Here is a 19,168-nt window from a genome sequence, read left to right as displayed (position 1 = left end):
AAAGAGGGGAAAGATGAAGTGGAGGAAGACGGCAAGTTCAAATTTTAAATGATAGTGTTCTTCACGTAGATGGAACCAGAGCCCTGAAAAACTATTTGCTCTCAAAACAACTGTTACAGAATAGTTCTTGGCATTAGAAGTCCTGTGACTCTTGTATCAACAGTAGTATCTCCAAGTAATTAAGTCATTCATGACTTTTGTTCCTATTGCAACCCTTTATTAGGCGCACAGGCAAGAGAAACAGGGGCAGCTTGTGCTGCCCAAACCCAAGCCTGGTTTGGTGCCCCAGGGCGTGGGAGCCCCGGACTGGGCCTGTGGCGATCGCCCTAGGAGCTGGCGCGGATCTGGGCGAGCCCGGGCAGCTCCTCCTTTCCGCCTGCTCTCTGGGCGGAGTCCAGGCGGCGCTGTTCGGGGCGGGCCCGCAGCAGGCGGTGCTGGGGCCCTTCAGGCCTGCGGCGCGGGCAGTCTGGCCCTCGCGGAGCGGGACGCGCGTGGCCGCGATGAGCTGGGAGCTGGTGCTTTGGCTGCTGGCGCTGTGCGCGCCGCTCCTGCTGGTGGTGCAGCTGCTGCGCTTCCTGAGGGCTGACGGCGACCTGACGCTGCTGTGGGCCGAGTGGCAGGGGCGACGCCCAGGTGAGGACCCGCCGCGGCCCCTCCCGAGTTGGAGGCCGGGCTCGGAGCGGCCGAGGCGCGTCCTGATCTCCGCTGGCTCCGCGGTCGTCCCGGGTCCCTGCTGCTTTGGTGGAGCTTCCCGGCGGCGAGGCTGTGCCTTTCCAGGGGCCAAGGGTCGGGGAGGAAGAGGCCGGGGCTAAGGAAGCTATTCTCTGCGTTTTTCTTGTGTCCTGGTCGAAGATGGCATAGGCGTGCCTCTCCAGGGGTTACCAAACTATAAGAGAGCGCTGGAATGGGCAGGACGCCCTCGAGACTCAGACTTCTTAACCAGGATTCTGGTGTAGGGTCAGAGGATGCTACTTTGAGAAAACAGCGTCTCCCTGCGTTTGTAAGGGAACCTCCTTTGTAAGGACTGCAGGCTAGGTCTTTCTACTTCCTGAAATTGTTTTATCCTCCACTTCTCACTCTCCTGGAGTTTTGAAATAAAATCCGAGATATACGGAGTCACCCCCCTACCTACTCGTTGGTATGAAAGTGTAACACTAGAGAGAACTGAATTGGCATTTTGCCTGGAGCAAGATCATTATTGGTATACTAAAGGTCATTCTGCCTATCCCACATTTATCTGTGCTTTGCTTCATATTTGATGATCATATAATATATGTTTGTTTCCTAAACATTCTATCTGCTAGGTAGGCTGTGTGCTTGGTACTCTATATAGATAATCTCTAACCTTTATAACAACTCTTACAAAGTAGGTATTATTAGTCTTATTTTCCAGATAGTTTCTCTGATGCTCAGAGAAACTAAGTGATGTGCCCAAACCTATACTTTGGATCTTTAAGAACTGGGGTAAGTGGGGTTTCCCTGGGCCAAGTTTCCAGTATGAAAATACTCAAAGCATATGGTGAGGTTTGCTTGGAAGTCACAGGTAGTAGCTCAGAAGATAACCATGTTTCCTAAGGTGGGCAGGGTGAGGGTGGGAGGGTGAGGGCTGGTGGTGATATGCATCTCAAAGAGGTGAAAATTGGTACTGGAGGACTGAAAAAAAAAAAAAAATCCAATAGTGTAGTGTATGTGCCCCTTCCAAAACTCAATCCTACTAGACAAAATCTTACTCTATAGGATTTCATTTCTGTTTCTTCTTGGGTATAACATGTGCAGCAGTGACACTGAGTTCATGGAAAATACATGACCATATATGCAACATTAGCACTACAAAACTGGCAAGTAGAAGACTGTGACAGGTGGACTTTCTCCTTTCTGTTTTAAGTAGGAATCCCAAATACCATGCAACTTTATTAACCATAGGACTTTCTCCGGATGGATTTCTCCATCTCAACAGGTGGAATGCCCATGCGTATTGGTTGCCTTGTAGATGTTGTTTGTGTTTGATCCTCAGTGCTTTTTGTGTTAACTTGGACTTGGAGGATTAAATAAAAATAGTTTGTAAATTATTACTTAATTCTAAAGTTATTCAACCCATCCAATTATGTCAAGAGCTAAAAAGGAAAAATGTTGACAATATCTAAATGAATATCTCTAACCCAGTAAGTTAAAACTTATTTTCTCATATCAAGCAAAAGTTAAAAGTTTAGATCACTAAAAAATAATTTTAAGATATTCATTTAATTTTTTCAATTGTTTTACTTTTGTTGGAAAATTCAGTTTGAAAGATTTTAAATTTAATTACATTGCTATTATGTAGTTATATGATTGCAAATTTGCATATATAATTTGATGCATTACTGTTGAAGTTACATTAAGTTATTCAGCAAATAGTTATAAAGTTAGATGATAATAGCTTTTAGATTTTAATTTAATTTTAACTTAAATTTAGTCATTCTTATACCGGCATTAACTAAGGAGTAAGCTTTATAGAACTCTTTATGTATAAAGCAAAGATAGATATGTGTGCAGTATGTAAATGGATATACAGTATACCTGTGGAATTAAAATTTCATGGGGGAATTTTAGGAAAACAAAATGTTTAAAAAGACTCCTGGTGGGGGTGGGGAATGATAAAGAAAAAAAGATGAACTTGGAAACAGACTCAGATTGCCAAAACAGTTTAGGCTAGAAAGATGGGCAAACTCTGTCAAGATGAAAAAAGAAAAAAAAAGTATCCTCCTTCACATCTCTGTAGGTTTATTATTTCTTGTCATTTTAAAATATAGACAACATCCTTATGTAATGCAAACTTTAAAAATACAGAATGAAACACAGTAAAAAGTAAGGCTGTCTCCTACCCTTGTCCCCCAGGACAAGTATGACTCTCTGGAGGCAACCACTGCTTCCTGCCTCTTCTGAATCTTCTAGGGACATTCTCTGCATTTCCAAGCATAGATCTTACATCATGAAATTTAAGGGTGACTAATTTTAGATATTAAAATGGCCCAGAAAAATCCATTGCATAAGTCTAGAGTAGGAAAATTTCAACAGCAGCACATGTGAATGAAACTCAGGTTATAGTTGATAGTAACCTCCATATGAGTCAGCTGTGAAGTGGCTGCCAGAAAAGATTATGCAAGCCCGGGCTGCATCTGTAGATGTTTAGTGTCTGAAGCAACAACTGCAAACAGCAGTTGTCCCCTGAATACCCGCTTGTATGTGCTGGCCTCTGGGGACCCAGCAGTGACTGAGCCCAGGACAGCCCTGGCCCTCACAGGCCTACCTTGCAGGGGCCAAGGGAAGTGATTACATCATCTCACCCTGCTCTGCACTGTCCAGACTCTGCTGAATCCTGTGTCCTTCCCTGGCCAGCTCCTTTCAGTGGGAACATTGGCCAATTAGAGCTGGTGCAGAAGAGCCAGGAAACCTGATGCCATGTCATTTGAGGGAAGGTAGCAGAAATTGTACGGGTTTATTTAGCTTTAGAGAAGCAAGAGATGAGAGGACTTAGGACATAAGGGCTGTCTTCCCTAACAGCTGTGGGGGATTGTCATGTGAAAGGTTTGGGAAGGCAGAACTGCTGCCCACTGCTGCCCCTTGGTAGAATTCAAAGGTAGAATTCAATATCACATCAGTATAAGCAAGAACCCTTACATGATTAGACTTGTCCAAAAAAGGAGCAGGAGTTTCCAGATAACTAGCTTCCTCTTTCTGTGAGAGAATTAAGTAGAGACTAGTCAGTGGCTTGAGGGGAGAATTCTCAAACAGGGGTGGAGGTTGAACTATCAGTTTCTTTGCAACTGTAAGACTGCTTTCAGAGGCTGTTTAAAGGAGGGCATTATATATGCCAGATTCTGTGGAACTGGGAAACAAACATTGGTGCTAACTAACAAAGTTTTCTTCTCCATGGTGGGAAGAATGGTGCCAGAACTGTAGTTATACTAAGGTTTTCATTGTTGGTTTTACATAGTATTTGCTTATTGGTATAAAAATAGAGAAATCTTTGTTAGCATCCAGGCTGTGGTTCCAAAACAAACAATATTCACCCTAGCGTCAGAATATTGCAGAACTTTGGGATAATGAGTAGTCAAAGAATGAATAAATAATTATCTGAATATACCTTCTGTTGTTCCTGATAATGTCCATAGGAAGGTTGCCTAATTGTGCCATTCCATAAAAGTACATTATATGACAGGAAAGCATTATAGCCCAGACATAATATTGGGGATGTTTTTATCCTTAGTTGAGAGATTTACAGGGAACCTTTTCCCTGAAGACAAGTTGTATTTTTTTGAAAGTCTAAGAAACAGTTGGGCTTTAAAATATTGATCATATTTAAATATGCACCAAAGGATAGTGGACAGTGTGGGCTTTGGAGCTAGATATACCCCCCCTTGTATCCCAGCTCTGCCAGGGTTCTGAGGTGTTCATTCAATAGTCATTCATGGAGGCTTTTCTGTATTCCAGTCTCTGTGCTAGACACTGCGGCCAGAAAAAGGACAAGGTAGACAGGGTGGCAGCCTTAATGGAATTTACAGTCTAGTGAGGGTGATTGTGTGTGTGTTTTTTTTTTCTCTAAGGACAGGGGTCTTGCTATCTTGCCCAGGCTGGCCTTGAACTCCTGGGCTTAAGCTATCCTCCTGCTTCAGCCTCTTGAGTAGCTGGAACTACAAGTGCTGGGGCTAAACTAATCTCTGTAAACCTGTTTCCTTTTCTGTGAACCAGATAATAATGCGTATTTCATAAGGTTTTTGTGAGCGATTTAATAGATAATGTGTTAAGCACATAAAAAGTAATGAAAAAAAGTTAAGCCCATTGCCCTGGCTGGAGAAATCAGAACACACATATCATTAAGTGAATATTCTATGTTTTGCTGCTATAAAGTCCATCTGTCAAAGAATTTTAGAAATAATTATAGTTGATGTTTATTAAGCACTGAGTCTATGCCAGATACTTCTCTGAGTGCTTTCCATGTTGTTAACTCATTTCTCTCAACAATCCTATGTGGGATGTTTTATTATCGCATTTCCAGTTCTGGAAAATTAGGGCACTGAGTTCTGACACGGGAGTGTCTGAAGCCCTGACAGTCTCCAAAGCTGGTAATGGTAATACCACGGTTAGGATTTAGAACTGTTTAACTAAAACAGTGTAATCATTTCCTGATTGTAACTTTTTTCTGATCTAAAATCAGAAATGTGATATAAAGTGATAGTTATTTTTGATAAATAACGTGTATTTTTATAAATATGGCACATAGGAACCTTGCACAACAGTGTCTTTATGGATTCAGATAGACTGAATATCATCTCCTGGAATGCAAATAAATTTTTCATTGGACAAAAGTAGAAGGAGCCACTTGTCATTGCTTTAGTACCATTACATTTTTATAGTGTTTAACAGGAACATAACTGGACAAGCAGAGCACAGCAATTTCCTCTGTGTAAATTACTAGATTGTCCTAAGAGATGATGAAAGCTCGGGCAGTTGGGAAGCACTTTTATAAAATGACCTTTAGCTGTTAAGCGGTAGATATGATTGGCAAATGGGGAAAATATCACTTTTAAAGTCCTGGCTGGGCACAGTGGCTCATGCTGTGCAGGGTGGGAGGATTGCTTGAGGTGAGAAGTTGGAGACCAGCCTGAGGAAGAGCAAGACCCTCTCTTTATAAAAAATAGAAAAATTAGCCCAGTGTGTTGGCACACACCTGTAGTCCCAGATACTTGGGAGGCTGAGGCTGGAGGATCGCTTGAGCCCAGGAGTTTGAAGTTGCCGTGAGCTATGATGATGCCACTGTACTCTTGCTCAGCAACAGAGTGAGACCCTGTCTAAAAAAAAAAAAATTGAAAACTGGATGGGACCTTTAGCAGTCATCTAATCTGAATCCTTCATTTTATGGAAAAGGAAAGTGAGTCTGGACAATGACTTTCAATTCATTTAGCCTTACTTTTCTTTATCAAATACATAGATAAATAGAGCCCTGGTGTGAAACCATGGAGTTATAATCTTAGCCTTTAAAATAAAGTCTAGAAAACTCACCAGGTTTCAAGAATACAAAAATACAGTGATAATAATTGTTACTTATATGGTTTGTATTCATATTTTAAAAAAAAAAAAATTAAGGAGATGTTTCCTTAGGATATTTAAAATTTTAAGTTCCTCACATTATGTCTTCATATTTAGTGATGTGGTTTAAAGCTTTTTATTTTTTGCTAATCTTTTGATTTAGCCTAATTTAGCTAATCTTTGATTTAATGTAATCACAGCCTATTTTTTCCCTGCTATTCCTACTCCTTCCTCCACAGAATGGGAACTGACGGATATGGTGGTGTGGGTGACTGGAGCCTCAAGTGGAATTGGAGAGGAGCTGGCTTTCCAGTTGTCTAAACTAGGAGTTTCTCTGGTACTGTCTGCCCGAAGAGTGCCTGAGCTGGAAAGGGTGAAAAGAAGATGCCTAGGTAAGCAAATCCCAAACAGCAGTGGTGCTTCCTAGGAATGAATCAGATTCCAAACTCGAATACAATTTTGGAACATTTAGAGAGAAGAGTGCAGTTTTCCTGGGGAGTGCACCCTGGTTCCAGATGTTCCAAGTGCTTTGCCTGAGACCCTCCTCTTCCCGTCTTCTATTAATTAGCTGCCCTTGCCTTTTTCTTCTCCTTTTCTGCCACCTTTACACTCATTTCTTGCATTGACTCTTGGGATGAGGGAGTCAACACCAATTCTGTCATATACAGGTGGTTTCTAGTGACCAGCTGACTTATTTTTGTCTTAGAGAAAGAACATTTTGTGTCTAACCTTAGAATTTTAATTAGGAAGGATCCTTACTCATTTTGCTAAAATGTCAGATATTAAAGTCAAATGGGATGGAATAAGATTTTTGTTACATAGGATAAAAGAACAGGAATGGAAATAAGTTTAAAAAATGCAACTTGAGATAATATCTTTCATATTCATATAAAGGGCAACAGTGTTCATATTTTTGAGTTTTTGTGTAATGTTCACACTGAAAGCAGCCTCCAGTAATAAAATTATTATTTCTCATGGGACATTTAGTACTTAACCTGAGATAATTTTGAGTTTCCCAAAGGACCGTTTATGGGGAGTCATGTTTCTACCTGTCATTTTTAAAAATTTTTCTTTCACTGATTGAGCTAACCACCCAGAAATGAGAGTGAGTTGCACAGCAGCACTCAGCCGGGCCACAAGGCCTCTTCCTGGTGTTGCTTTCAAGGGCCTCTTGCGTTTTTGTACTGGGTCACTTCTTATGGTAGTTGTTCCCCTACTGCTGTGACTTGCAAGTCCTGCACTGACAGAGTAGATGAACCATGTCAGCATTTGTTACCTGGCGTGAGGCTGATTGCTTTCCTTTTGCCTTTCAGATCATTGGTGCAACCTTTGACCTTTCTTTTAATATGGTTGATGTTTCACAATGAACTCTTTTGCTCATGAAGCCTTTATACCTCTAATGTTTTCTATATTTGCTTGTTTTTGTTACTGGCATTACTTGAGTTTCAAGGTTAGAGTCCAGGAAAATTAGTTTTAGTTCTTTTGATGAACACAAAGTCCTCATTACATCTCAACATGTTTCTTGGTTGGGAGTTTCAGGAGTGTGTCTTTTTCTTGTTTACCTTCTGGAATCCTTAGCCTCTAGAGAGAAGTTTCTATATGACATTTGACTATAGTACTCTGAGCTTCTTCCTGCTTTTAAGTGCAAATTGTTGTGTTTTAAGTGTGTGTAGAAGAGCAACAACACTTTGTGAGCAATAACACAAAACAAAGGCACCTCTGTACTTAAAAAATATTGCTCTACAACTTTTGCGGTTTTTTTTTTTTTTTAAGCTTATGGTATAATCTTGATTTCTGCCAGAGTCTGTTCTAAAGTTAGACTGTGTCTACTCAAGCGAAGTGTGCCATTCCCCTTCCTGTGAAGCCAGCCAGCTTTCTGTCTCATAAGATGTTGCCATATTCCCCCTAGTCCTCCTGATCACTGGGAGGAACTTGCACAGGGCCACCCAGAAATGAATTCATTGCCGACTCCTGAGGTAGGGTGGGTTTCAAGGGGAGTATCTAAGAGCTTGGTTGACCTATGGCATGACTTCCACGCTAATTTTTGTCTTTATTTAGAGAATGGCAATTTAAAAGAAAAAGATATACTTGTTTTGCCCCTTGACCTGACTGACAGAAGTTCCCATGAAGCGGCTACCAAAACTGTTCTCCAGGAGTTTGGGAGAGTAAGTAGCATTTTGTGTTGATACAGTCTTGTTTTGAAGTAACTGCAAAAGAGATTCCCCTCTGTGGTGCTATCATTGAAGGGGTTTTAGGCAAACGGGGCCCAGGCAGTGAGATCAGTGCCATGAATTGGGCCTCTTAATATCTGAGTCTTTGGCTTTATGTAATTGTTACTTTTCATTCCTTAACAAGCACTGATTCCTCTGTGTGGAAAAACAGAAGCTAAAAATTCACCATTGCTTTTGTTTTTATGACAATTATTATCTTCCACAGAAAGTCACCTAAAATGGAAATTCAATTCCATAGGTGAATTCTGGTTTTTATTTTATTATATCATTTTAATTTCTGACTTCTGGAAATCTACCATTGTCTGTTGATTCTTCTAGTTAACAGTAGAACCAGCTATCCTTACGAATTCTATCAATCCATCCACAAAGGTCCTGGATCTGTCAATCCAGGACATCCCCAAGGTGTCCCTTTTCTGATTTTATTTAACTAGATTAACATTCTGGTCAACAATGGTGGAAGAAGCCAGCGTTCTTTGTGTGTGGATACCAGCATGGACGTCTACAAGGAACTAATAGAGGTGAACTACTTAGGAACAGTGTCCTTGACAAAGTGTGTTCTGCCTCACATGATCGAGAGGAAGCAAGGAAAGATTGTTACTGTGAATAGCTTCATGGGTATCCTATCTGCACCCCTTTCCATTGGATATTCTGCCAGCAAGCATGCTCTTCAGGTAAGGTTGCTTGAACTCAACTCTGAGAGGACTGACCTAAGTGTGTGTATGAGGGATATGGCCGTCACCGTGTGAGGCCACTGGAACTGGGCAGCGATGTGGGGAGACAAAAAGAGAGACCCACAGAGACCTCTGGTAGAGGATGTCCCAGTAGATGCTAAAAAAGACTTGAGCCACACATGCTTCTAACTTATTCAACAAATGTGCATTGAGCACAGGCACTGCAACAGATCTTGGGGATGTAAAGATGGTAAGATACATTCTCTGCTCTCAAGGAGTGTATTTATCGTCTAGTCAACATGTCACCATTTAGCTTATCCTTACTCCCACCACATCTTCATGGCAAATTGGGGGGCTGTTCCTCCTGCCTTCTACATGCACTTAAGGACGTACTTTTTCTCCCTATTTTTTTCCTTCCTCCTTGTCTTGTTGTTTATTTAACTTGGTCTAATTATATATGCATGTCAGAAACAGGTCTTGCCCACTGGGTGATTAGTCCTCTCATATCCCTCCTGAGACTAGCCTTGACTATTCACTCTGGTTTCACTGGAAGAAGAAAGTCTAGTCAAGGCAGAGGCTAGGAGAAAAGCTTGATTTGGGCTGCATATCTTATGAGGTATAAATATTAGAAATGAATGAATTTGTAATGTTGGCTTAAGCATGGATATGAAGAAATCATAAAGCCAATAGGAAGAGAATGGTTAAAGGAGGCACAGAATTTATATTTAATGGTGTTGAAAGTTAAAGTAGAATGTTTCACTGTTGAAATGATGAGACGCAGTAGCTGCATGGTGATGATAGTTTCATGAAAATTTGAAGCTTTGGTTCTTTAGGACATCCTCTTGCTGCTGTGAAGAGCACACAGTTGCAGAGAGTGATACAGTGGACTGTTAAACACTGATGATCTCCTTGTACTTAGAAGGGGGCTATCAGGGACCTCCTGGAGAGCAGTTGGGCAAGCTGCAGGCAGGCAGAGGAGGGAGGGCGGCCACCCCATCTGTTTGATGCCAAGAATCTCATAAGACCTGCAGGATGGTTTCGATAAAACACAGATGAGCTGTCTGGCCTGCTCTCCAAGAATCACTATTTTATTTCTGTATTTGATCCTCTGATAGAATGTGGCAGATTGAGACTCTATTTACTTGTACTAGTAGTTAAACTGGAGACCAGGAAGCTCTTTTTGAACAGCACATTTCCTTCTTAGATTCCCAGCAAGCTACACAGCAAACTTGTTTATCATTGAAAAGTTAGATGTGATTTCAAACAAGGAGAGGTTTTAGTGTCTGATGTATTGGCTTGCCTGGTGTCCTCTCTCCTCTTTTGCTATAGAGGGGCAGAAGGTTAAAGGTATGGGAGTTTTCCTTTCATGTATCAAGCAAGCATTTTCTTGAGTCCATTTCTGCACTGTGTCAGTCTCTGAGCATGAACCCTCATAGGCCCTGTGTCTGTTAGGTCAGCATTTAAGGGCTGGTGACAGTTTAATATTGTCAGATCATATACAAATGTGCTGTGGGTTAGCTGCTAAGGCTCTATGATAACCCAGCCTTATAACAACATAGTCTTGAAACATTTCCTAATTTAGGAAAAGAAGATTTAGGGGAAGTAGATTTTTGTTTATTCCCCATTGCTTTAGAAATGGCAGTATCTTTAAGTCTAGAGGGTCTAGTTTGTTTTACAACAGCAGTTGTATTACATTTTTAATTAGTCACCTACTCTCTTATTACCCAAAAAAGGTGTTTGCTGAAACTAATTCATTATGTTAAAATAACAGTATAAATGGAAAAAGTTGAATTCTTTCTCTATGATAGTTTCCATGAAGTACTAATCTCTTGCTTCCCTTTGCTCCTAACACTGGCACTTTTGACCACTTTGGGGAATAAAGAGAAACCCAATTTCAGTGATTCTCAGTGGAGAACGTGCACCCCTTTTGGAATGGGGAGATGAAGACTGGTAGGAGGAGGGTGGGACGGTGTATCAGAATCTTTGGGGATGGTTTCTCCACCTATTTAGTGTGTGCCTACCATAGAAATCATTGATGGCAAGAGCCACCACTACCAAAGGTGGTGAACCATTTGTACTGGGAAGAGCTGAGAATGTCTGTTCTAGATTTCCTCCAGCCATACAGTTAAAATAAGCTTGCACAATTACACTACTTGTCCTTTACTGAGGCATTTTAGAATATATTTTGGTAAATCATGAGATATGTCTCTGTATTTAATTCTATTTGCTTTTTTTCCTTTATTTTGGTCCATTAGGGTTTTTTTAATGGCCTCCGAACTGAACTTGACAACACATGCCCAGGTATAGTAGTCTCTAACATTTGCCCAGGACCTGTGCAATCAGATATTGTGAAGAATGCCCTGAGTGAAGAAGTCACAAAGGTAAAAATTTCTAGTTGGGAATAATTTGAATGCTTTACTAGTTATATCACTATATTATATCAGGGTTTTTGTGTTAGAATTGCTTTTGTGTGAATTATTCATAAAACTTAACTCGTGGCACTATGAAACTTGTTAAGTTTCACTGATAGTGCTTTGCATCCAGTTTTAATAAAGGCCAATAAAATTGCTAAGATACCACTTTTTTATTTATTTATTTTTTTATGTCAGCTTATTATGGGGGTACAAAAGTTTAGGTTATGTATATTGCCCATGGGCCCCCCCCCATTTAGAGCTTCAAGTGTGTCCATTCCCCAGATAGTGCGCATCGCACTCATTATGTAGGTATACACCCATCCCGTCCCCCCACCCCCCACATCTGCCGGACACCTAATTGGTGATAAGTGCACATTTGGGAATAAGATACCACTTATAAGTAGTCCACTATTTTGTGACCACCATTATGTAACAGATTTTTTTCACTACCAAGAAAGAAACTCCTTATCTTCTTTCTCCATTTCTTCCCCATGGGCTACATGTTTTATGGAATTCCATTTGCTACATGCATGTCTTAATGATTTAATTTTTATTACCTAAGTAATAATATAATCATAATTAAGCACATAATGATGATGAAATTCTAATTAAAAGCAAAGAAACTTCATCTTTTAGGATACACAGTCTTATCTAGTAAGTGTATGATTTCTGTTAGGCTTTCTGAAATATTAATATTAGAAATAATTTACTAACCCCAATTAGTACCTATGGGGACTGCTATGGGGCATGAGCCCCCACTAAAGGAACCACTCAACTAGATGGTCTTTGGGTCCTTTCCAGTTTAAAATTTCTATGAAATAGCTTGGATAAATATTCAGCATTCACTGAATTTTTAAATTTTCTTAGTCCCTAGGCAATAATGTAGACCAGTCCCACAAGATGGCAACCAGTCGTTGTGTGCGGCTGATGCTAATCACCATGGCCAATGATTTGAAAGAAGTCTGGATCGCAGATCAGCCCTTTCTGGTAATGCCATATTTGTGGCAATACATGCCAACCTGGGCCTGGTGGATAACCAGCAAGTTAGGAAAGAAAAGGATTGAGAACTTTAAGCGTGGTGTGGTAAGACCAATTTATATATTTCTTAATAATACATATCAATCTTGCAGGAAAGTACAGAATTTTCCAGTGCTTAAAAAACTTTCTTACTAGCTCTCCACCAATCTCATGATATAAATACAAAAATAAGAAATATTCTGTCCCCATGCATCATCTGTTGGTTTACTATATATTATTACTAGTCTTAGAGAAAGAAGTTTTCTGTGAGGTAAAACCAAATCAAAGATTGCCATTTTTATTTCTACACTTCCTGTTTGAACAGTGTACATGTTAAAATGCTATTTTCCCACTGTTTCTCCCTACCAACTCCTCCCCATCCTACCATTCTCAGCTCAGGAGGCTTGGAGTGGTACCTGGCTTTTCCTCCCACTTTTCCCCAGGAGTAGGTGCACCTCAGCCCCTCTGCTTTCCTGTCGAAGCACTTATTGTGCTCTTAAACAAATGCATGCACGCACTGTGTAGTACTGGTTGCTTTTACTTCGTTCCTGAAGTACTCTGCACATTTAAGATGTGCTTGTGCCCATGTCTAAGGAAATACGTTGATTACTCATTCTCTTAGTGCTCATTCTTATACTAATTAGAGGGAATGTTAACTAATTCTGAGAAAATTGTAACCATCAAGAAGTTAATGTATAAACAGTACAGGAAATGTAATGAGTTAAACCAAAAATTATAGATTATGATTATGCAAAGTTTATTGCTGTGGATGGTTTTTATTGTTAAAGTCTTTCATACTTTGTTACTACCTTTTTTTAGAAATCAGTCAATAGGGATTTATATATAAAAGGAATTATAATTATAAAACAGGATCATACTATATGTATCATTATATAACTTGCCGATATTTAAGTAATCCACTAATTGTTAGACATTTACTTTATTCCAATTTTTTGCAGGACAGTGAAAATGAATTAGGGGGGAAAAAAGTAAAATACAAAACATAACAAAATGCTTAAAGAGAGTTAAACTATTATCAAACAGTTTCATGATACACTACAACATCAGAGCTTGAAAAGTCATGAAGCGTGCTTTTCATTTGCTACCAAGTTGTAATGCGGACCGGTTTGTTATGGGTCAAATCACTTAAAAGTGTTTTGGTAATGTTGGGACTTGGTAGTGTGGGATGGTTTTAAAGGTAGAGTGTCATTAAAGATTACAGCTGAGTTTTAAATGTGGTGGACAGCTGATACAGTGGCTTTGTGCCCAGTGATAGATAAGAGTTGGGAGCAAAAGTCCACTTCCTAGCATAGCACAGCGTCCTGGAGAAGAGCATGGAGCCTGGTGTGAGGTTGCTTGGGTTCAAACCCCAGCTCTACCCCATACTTGCCCCATGACCTAAGCAAGTTACTTCTCAATCACTCAATCCTGCTATCTATAAAATGGAGATTAATGATGAGGGTAGTACCTAGCCATAGGATTGTTATGAGGATTACATGAGTATAGTATATGGAAAACACTTAAAACACAACCTGGAATATTGTGAGCATTAGCTGTTGTGCTTTTTTCCTCTTTTTCATCATGAGTTAGATAGTAGCAAGATACTCAGAGTATATATAGTAAAGATCAAAGATTTTCTTATAATTCATAAATAAAATTTGTATATATTTAAGGTGTACAATGTGATGATTTGATGTACATATAATTAAAAATGATTACTGTAATCAAGTTAGTTAACACACCAAACACCTTAGATATTTACGTTTTTTTGAGTGGTGAGAACACTTAAAATCTACTCTTATCAAATTTCAACTATATAATATTAATAACTATAATCACCATGGTATATGTTAGCTCCCTAGAATTTGTTACAATAATGTAAATTATTCATCTTATAACTGAAAGTTTGTACCCTTTGACCAACATCTCCCCATTTCTCCCATCTTCCAGCCCCTGGCAACCACCATTCTACTCTGTTTCTGTGAGTTTGACTTTTTTTAGATTCCATATAAGTGGAATCATACAGTATTTGTCTTTCTGTATCTTGCTTATTTCACTTAGCATATCTTCCAGGTTCACCCTGTTGTCAACAAATGGCAGCATGTCCATCTTTTTATGGCTGAATAATATTCCATGATGTGTGTGTATACATATTATATATACTTTTATATAAACAGCTGTTACATATATATGTAATTATCCATTCATCCATCAATGGACACTTGGGTTGTTTGTGTATCTTGGCTATTGCGAATAATGCTGAAATGAACGTGAGAGTGCACATATGTCTACAAGATACTTATTTTATTTCCTTTGAATATATACCCCCCTAAGGGGAATTTCTGGACCATAAGGTAATTCTATTTTTAATTTTTTGAGGAACTTCTATATTGTTTTCCATAATGTGTGTACCAATTCACATTCTCAATGATTTGGATGATAGGACAGAGAAAAAATACATTATAGAATTCATTTTTTCAGAGGGGAAAGAGGGACCAGGGACTAGAGAATTTCAGTCCCATTGCAGTAGTTCTTCAGAAACGTCCATATGTAGGTTATTTTGTTTTGTTTAATATGTAGCATTTGATTACATCTAGCCTTTTCTAAAAAATCATGGTCTTTTTCTTCCTATCACCATCTTTAAAATATTGCTTATTATGTGTTCTTACTGCTTTAGTGCCTTTTTTTTTATAATAAACTGCACATCTTCTCATTTCCCAATACCATTTTTGGGACATAATACCTCATTCTTTACACAAAACCATAAAAACTTTAAAAAATTGTTCCTTCTACTTTTGACTCCACTCCCTCCTTTCTGCCTTTTTACTTCTCCCTCCCCTATTATTTTCTATTATATATATCCATTCCCTTATTGACATATGTTTATAAGCATCTAAGTTAAGAGACAATATAGCTTATCCCAAGCTAATTGTACTTGTTGATATACTTGAATTTGCTTCTATCCGTCAGGCTAGGAACAGTATATCTGGAACTTTGTTTTTATGAATTTTTATCATTTTTAGGGACCAATAGCTACATTGAATTTTGTGTTATCATTATTGTCTTAGTGCAGATTTCTCGAAGTAGTAAATGCATGTCTTCCCAAATGAAACATGACAATAGGGATTATAAACTGCCTTGGTTTATTTTTTAAACAACATACTAAAAGTTCGCAAGTACTTTTAGAGTTATCTCCCAAATATTTCAATTCTATATACTCTGACCTATCCTTCGTATTTATTAAGGCAAATCAGTGTAAGTATGATATACTAATCCAGGAAAGTAATAATACAGAATTCAGTATTTAAGAAATGGTACAAGTGGATGCTAACCAATGCTATTTATGCCAACTAGAGGAATGATGCTAAGCCCATTAGAGATACTGTCAAGTAGACCTAGAATTTTGCCTATGATTTTTATCCTAATTTAAGCATTTGCTCAAGTTTTGTTGGGATTCTTAACAGCAAATCATAGTGATAAAGCTCGTCAAAACAGAAGGATTTAATTGTCAAAACTGGGGTAAATAGGAGGTACTGATTCATGTTTCTGTCACTCTTTTACAGGATTCAGACTCCTTTTCTTTTAAAATGTTGAAGGCAAAACATGACTGAAAGGAGAACTACATTTTTTAAGTCACAGGAGGGAGAAATGGAAAACATTGAAAACATCAATTTTCTTATGTACTAAGACTAACTGAAGACTAATTTGTGATTTCACTTTTTAATAGATACAACTTTCCACACATAATAAATAAATAAAAGATCGCCATGCATCTTGCAAAAAAAGAATTAACATATACTACATTCTTGGATAAAATAACATTTTAAAATACGTTAGCATATATGTTTAAAATTTAGGTTAATACAAATCTAACCAAAGAATTACAATAATCCATTTAATATATGTCTTAGTCTGTTTGTTCTGCTATAACATAATATCACAGACTTGGTAATTTGTAAACAATATAGATTTATTTCTGATGGTTCTTGAAGGTGGGAATTCCAAGATCAAGGCACCAACAGGATTGGTATCTGGTAAGGGTTGATCTCTGCTTCCAAGGTGGAGCCTGGTTGCTGCATTCTCCAGAGGGGAGGAAGGCCGTGTCCTCACACGGTGGATGGGACAGAAGGGCAAGAGGGGTGAACTCCCTCCATTAAACCCTTTGTAAGGACACCTAATCCCATTCATGACTCAATCACCTCTTAAAGGACACAACTCTTAATACTGTTGCTTTAGAGATTAAGTTTCAACATGAATTTTGGAGGAGACAAAAACATTCAAACCACAACAACATAAATGTAGGAAATATTTCACACAAAGCAGAGCACTGGGTACTGGGCAGATATAAAGAAGTATTTGAAATGATCCTACCTCCAAGGTACTTACTCTCTCTTAGAGCTGACAGGTACAAATGACAGTATTCGGTAGGACTCTCAGCAGCTGTCACTTATTAAACACCTGTTATATGCCATTTGCTGTACTAGGGTGCTTAGTATTAGTTAATTCATTTATTCTTCATAACAACCCACTAAGATAGGTGGTATTATCTACCTTTATAGATGAAGAAAGAGATGCCCAAAGCAACTGGATGTTACTTTTCCAAGGTCACACACACATACAAAATTAGCTGGGTGTGGCAGCATGCGCCTATAGTCCTAGCTACTCAGGAGGGTGAGGTGGGAGGATCACTTGAACCTAGGAGTTTGAGGTTACAGTGAGGTATGATCGCACCACAGCACTTTGGCCTGGGTGACAGCAAGACCCTGTCTCTAAAAAAAAAAGAAAAAAACTATAAATTTCCTTTTAAGCATGGTTTTAAATGTATGCCATAAGTTTTGATGTGGCACTTTCACTATTCAGTTCAAATATAAAATGTTCATTGTAATTTATTATTTGATCTATGAGTTATTTGAAAATGTTAATTTCTGAACTTAATATTTTCTACTTTTTAATTATTGATTTCTAGCTGAATGGCACAGGGCCAAAGAATATACTCTGTTCTTATGACCCAGATTATTGTCAATTTTAGTAAATATTCCATGTACATTTGGAAAGTGTATATTTTTCAATTGTTGGATATTATGTTCTATATATGCCAATTATGTTAAGTTTTTAAATCTTATTCCAGGCCGGGCGCGGTGGCTCACGCCTGTAATCCTAGCACTCTGGGAGGCTGAGGCGGGTGGATCGCTCAAGGTCAGGAGTTCGAGACCAGCCTGAGCAAGAGCGAGACCCCCGTCTCTACTAAAAATAGAAAGAAATTATATGGACAACTAAAAATATATATATAGAAAAATTAGCCGGGCATAGTGGCACATGCCTGTAGTCCCAGCTACTCAGGAGGCTGAGGCAGGAGGATCGCTTGAGCCCAGGAGTTTGAGGTTGCTGTGAGCTAGGCTGACGCCACAGCACTCACTCTAGCCTGGGCAACAAAGTGAGACTCTGTCTCAAAAAAAAAAAAAAAAATCTTATTCCAGTCTTTACATATGTACTTATTTGTGTATGTGTGTGTGTGTTGTTCTATCAGTTACTGAGTTAGGTAGGTATATTAAAATCTCCTATTATGAATGCAGATTTGTCTTTTCTCCTTTTAATTCTGTTTACTTTTGCTGAAATATTTGAGGCTATATTACTAGATCATTAAAAAATTAGAACTGTTGAACTTTTCCTTTTCTGGTGAATCAAATCTTTTATCATTACTAAGTATCTCTGTTTATAATACTTTCTACCTTAAAGTCTGCATTGAATGACATTGTTATAGCTACAAAAGCCCTCTTTCCCATTTTTTTTTAATTTCATACTGTAACTTTCTCTATTCTTGTTTACTTACAACCTTCTGTATTCCTAAATTTAAGGTATGTCTCTTATAAAAGGTACCTTGTGGGTTTTGTTTCTTTTTCAGTTTGATATTCTTTGAATTTAATTGAAGCATTCAGTCCATTCACACTTAATGTAATACCTGATATTTAGATTTAAATCTCCCAATCTTCTATTTGATTTCCATTTGTCCTGTTTTATATTTTTTCTCTCCTTTTTTGCCTTATTGTTCCACCTTCCCCCTCTATTACCTTAGTAGTTATACACTTGGTTTTGTTTTGTTTTGCTTTTTGCTATTCTTTTAGTGGTTACCCTACAGATGACATGGCAAACTCTAATATTATCTGGTACTTTTTACTTCTTTGTGATAATGCAAGGACCTCAGAACTCCTACACCAAACTTATATACTATTATTTTCATGTATTTTAACATTATTTTAACCTCCAAAACTATTTTAGATAGTAAATATTTACTTAGAGTTAGCCATATATTCATTTTTTTTTATTAATGTTCATTCCTTTATCCCTAAGCTTTTTTCTGGGATCATTTTCTTTCTGTTTGAAGAATACTCTTCACTATTTCTTTTAATGGGAATCTGCCATTGAATTTACTGTGTTTAAAAGTATCTTTGCCTTAATTCTTGAAGAACTGTTTTTGGGGAAAGGCTCGGTATTGTATTCTAAGTTTGCAGTTATTTTCTTTCAGCAAGTTGAAAATTCATTGTTGATTTCTGGTTGCCATATTTTCTGTTGAGAAGTTAGCTATCAGTTTTATGCAATTGTTGCTCCTTTAAAATTAATGTCTTTTATGCCTTTCTGGCTACTTTTGTGATTTCCTTTTTGTGTTTTATTTTTTCTTATGATGTGCTGAGGTGTAGTTTTGTTTTTATTTATCATGCTTGGGTCTTGCAAGGGCTGATGCCCCTTAAAAATTTGGAAGAATCTCAGTTAT

The 19,168-nt window shown here is 38.4% G+C and overlaps 1 protein-coding gene across 2 annotated transcripts; it reads left to right on the top strand.

Annotated features, from left to right (window-relative positions):
• Window positions 1-251: 251 nt before the first annotated feature.
• On the top strand, window positions 252-17,521 carry DHRS7 (dehydrogenase/reductase 7). Of its 2 annotated transcripts, XM_069465015.1 has the most exons (7): window positions 252-633; window positions 6,306-6,458; window positions 8,125-8,231; window positions 8,729-8,968; window positions 11,224-11,349; window positions 12,250-12,465; window positions 15,963-17,521. In XM_069465015.1, exons 1-7 carry the CDS (start codon window positions 501-503, stop codon window positions 16,008-16,010), a joined length of 1,023 nt encoding a protein of 340 aa, XP_069321116.1. In that variant the 5' UTR covers window positions 252-500; the 3' UTR covers window positions 16,011-17,521. The 2 variants fall into 2 exon arrangements, with proteins under 2 accessions (XP_069321116.1, XP_069321117.1); XM_069465016.1 differs by lacking the exon at window positions 8,729-8,968.
• The last annotated feature ends 1,647 nt before the right edge of the window (window positions 17,522-19,168 follow it).

Source organism: Eulemur rufifrons, chromosome 2, assembly GCF_041146395.1.
Source record: "Eulemur rufifrons isolate Redbay chromosome 2, OSU_ERuf_1, whole genome shotgun sequence".
Classification (NCBI taxonomy): domain Eukaryota; kingdom Metazoa; phylum Chordata; class Mammalia; order Primates; family Lemuridae; genus Eulemur; species Eulemur rufifrons.
Note: the sequence above shows the minus strand (reverse complement) of the source record. Positions and strands in the feature narration are given on the sequence as shown.

What these genes read in the sequence shown, in the direction of transcription:
- DHRS7 (XM_069465015.1), top strand. Translation starts at nt 501, where the DNA reads ATGAGCTGGGAGCTGGTGCTTTGGCTGCTGGCGCTGTGCGCGCCGCTC. An exon ending in GTGGCAGGGGCGACGCCCAG is followed by an intron (nt 634 to 6,305) that starts GTGAGGACCCGC and finishes CTTCCTCCACAG; the next exon opens with AATGGGAACTGACGGATATG. An exon ending in TTCTCCAGGAGTTTGGGAGA is followed by an intron (nt 8,232 to 8,728) that starts GTAAGTAGCATT and finishes TTATTTAACTAG; the next exon opens with ATTAACATTCTGGTCAACAA.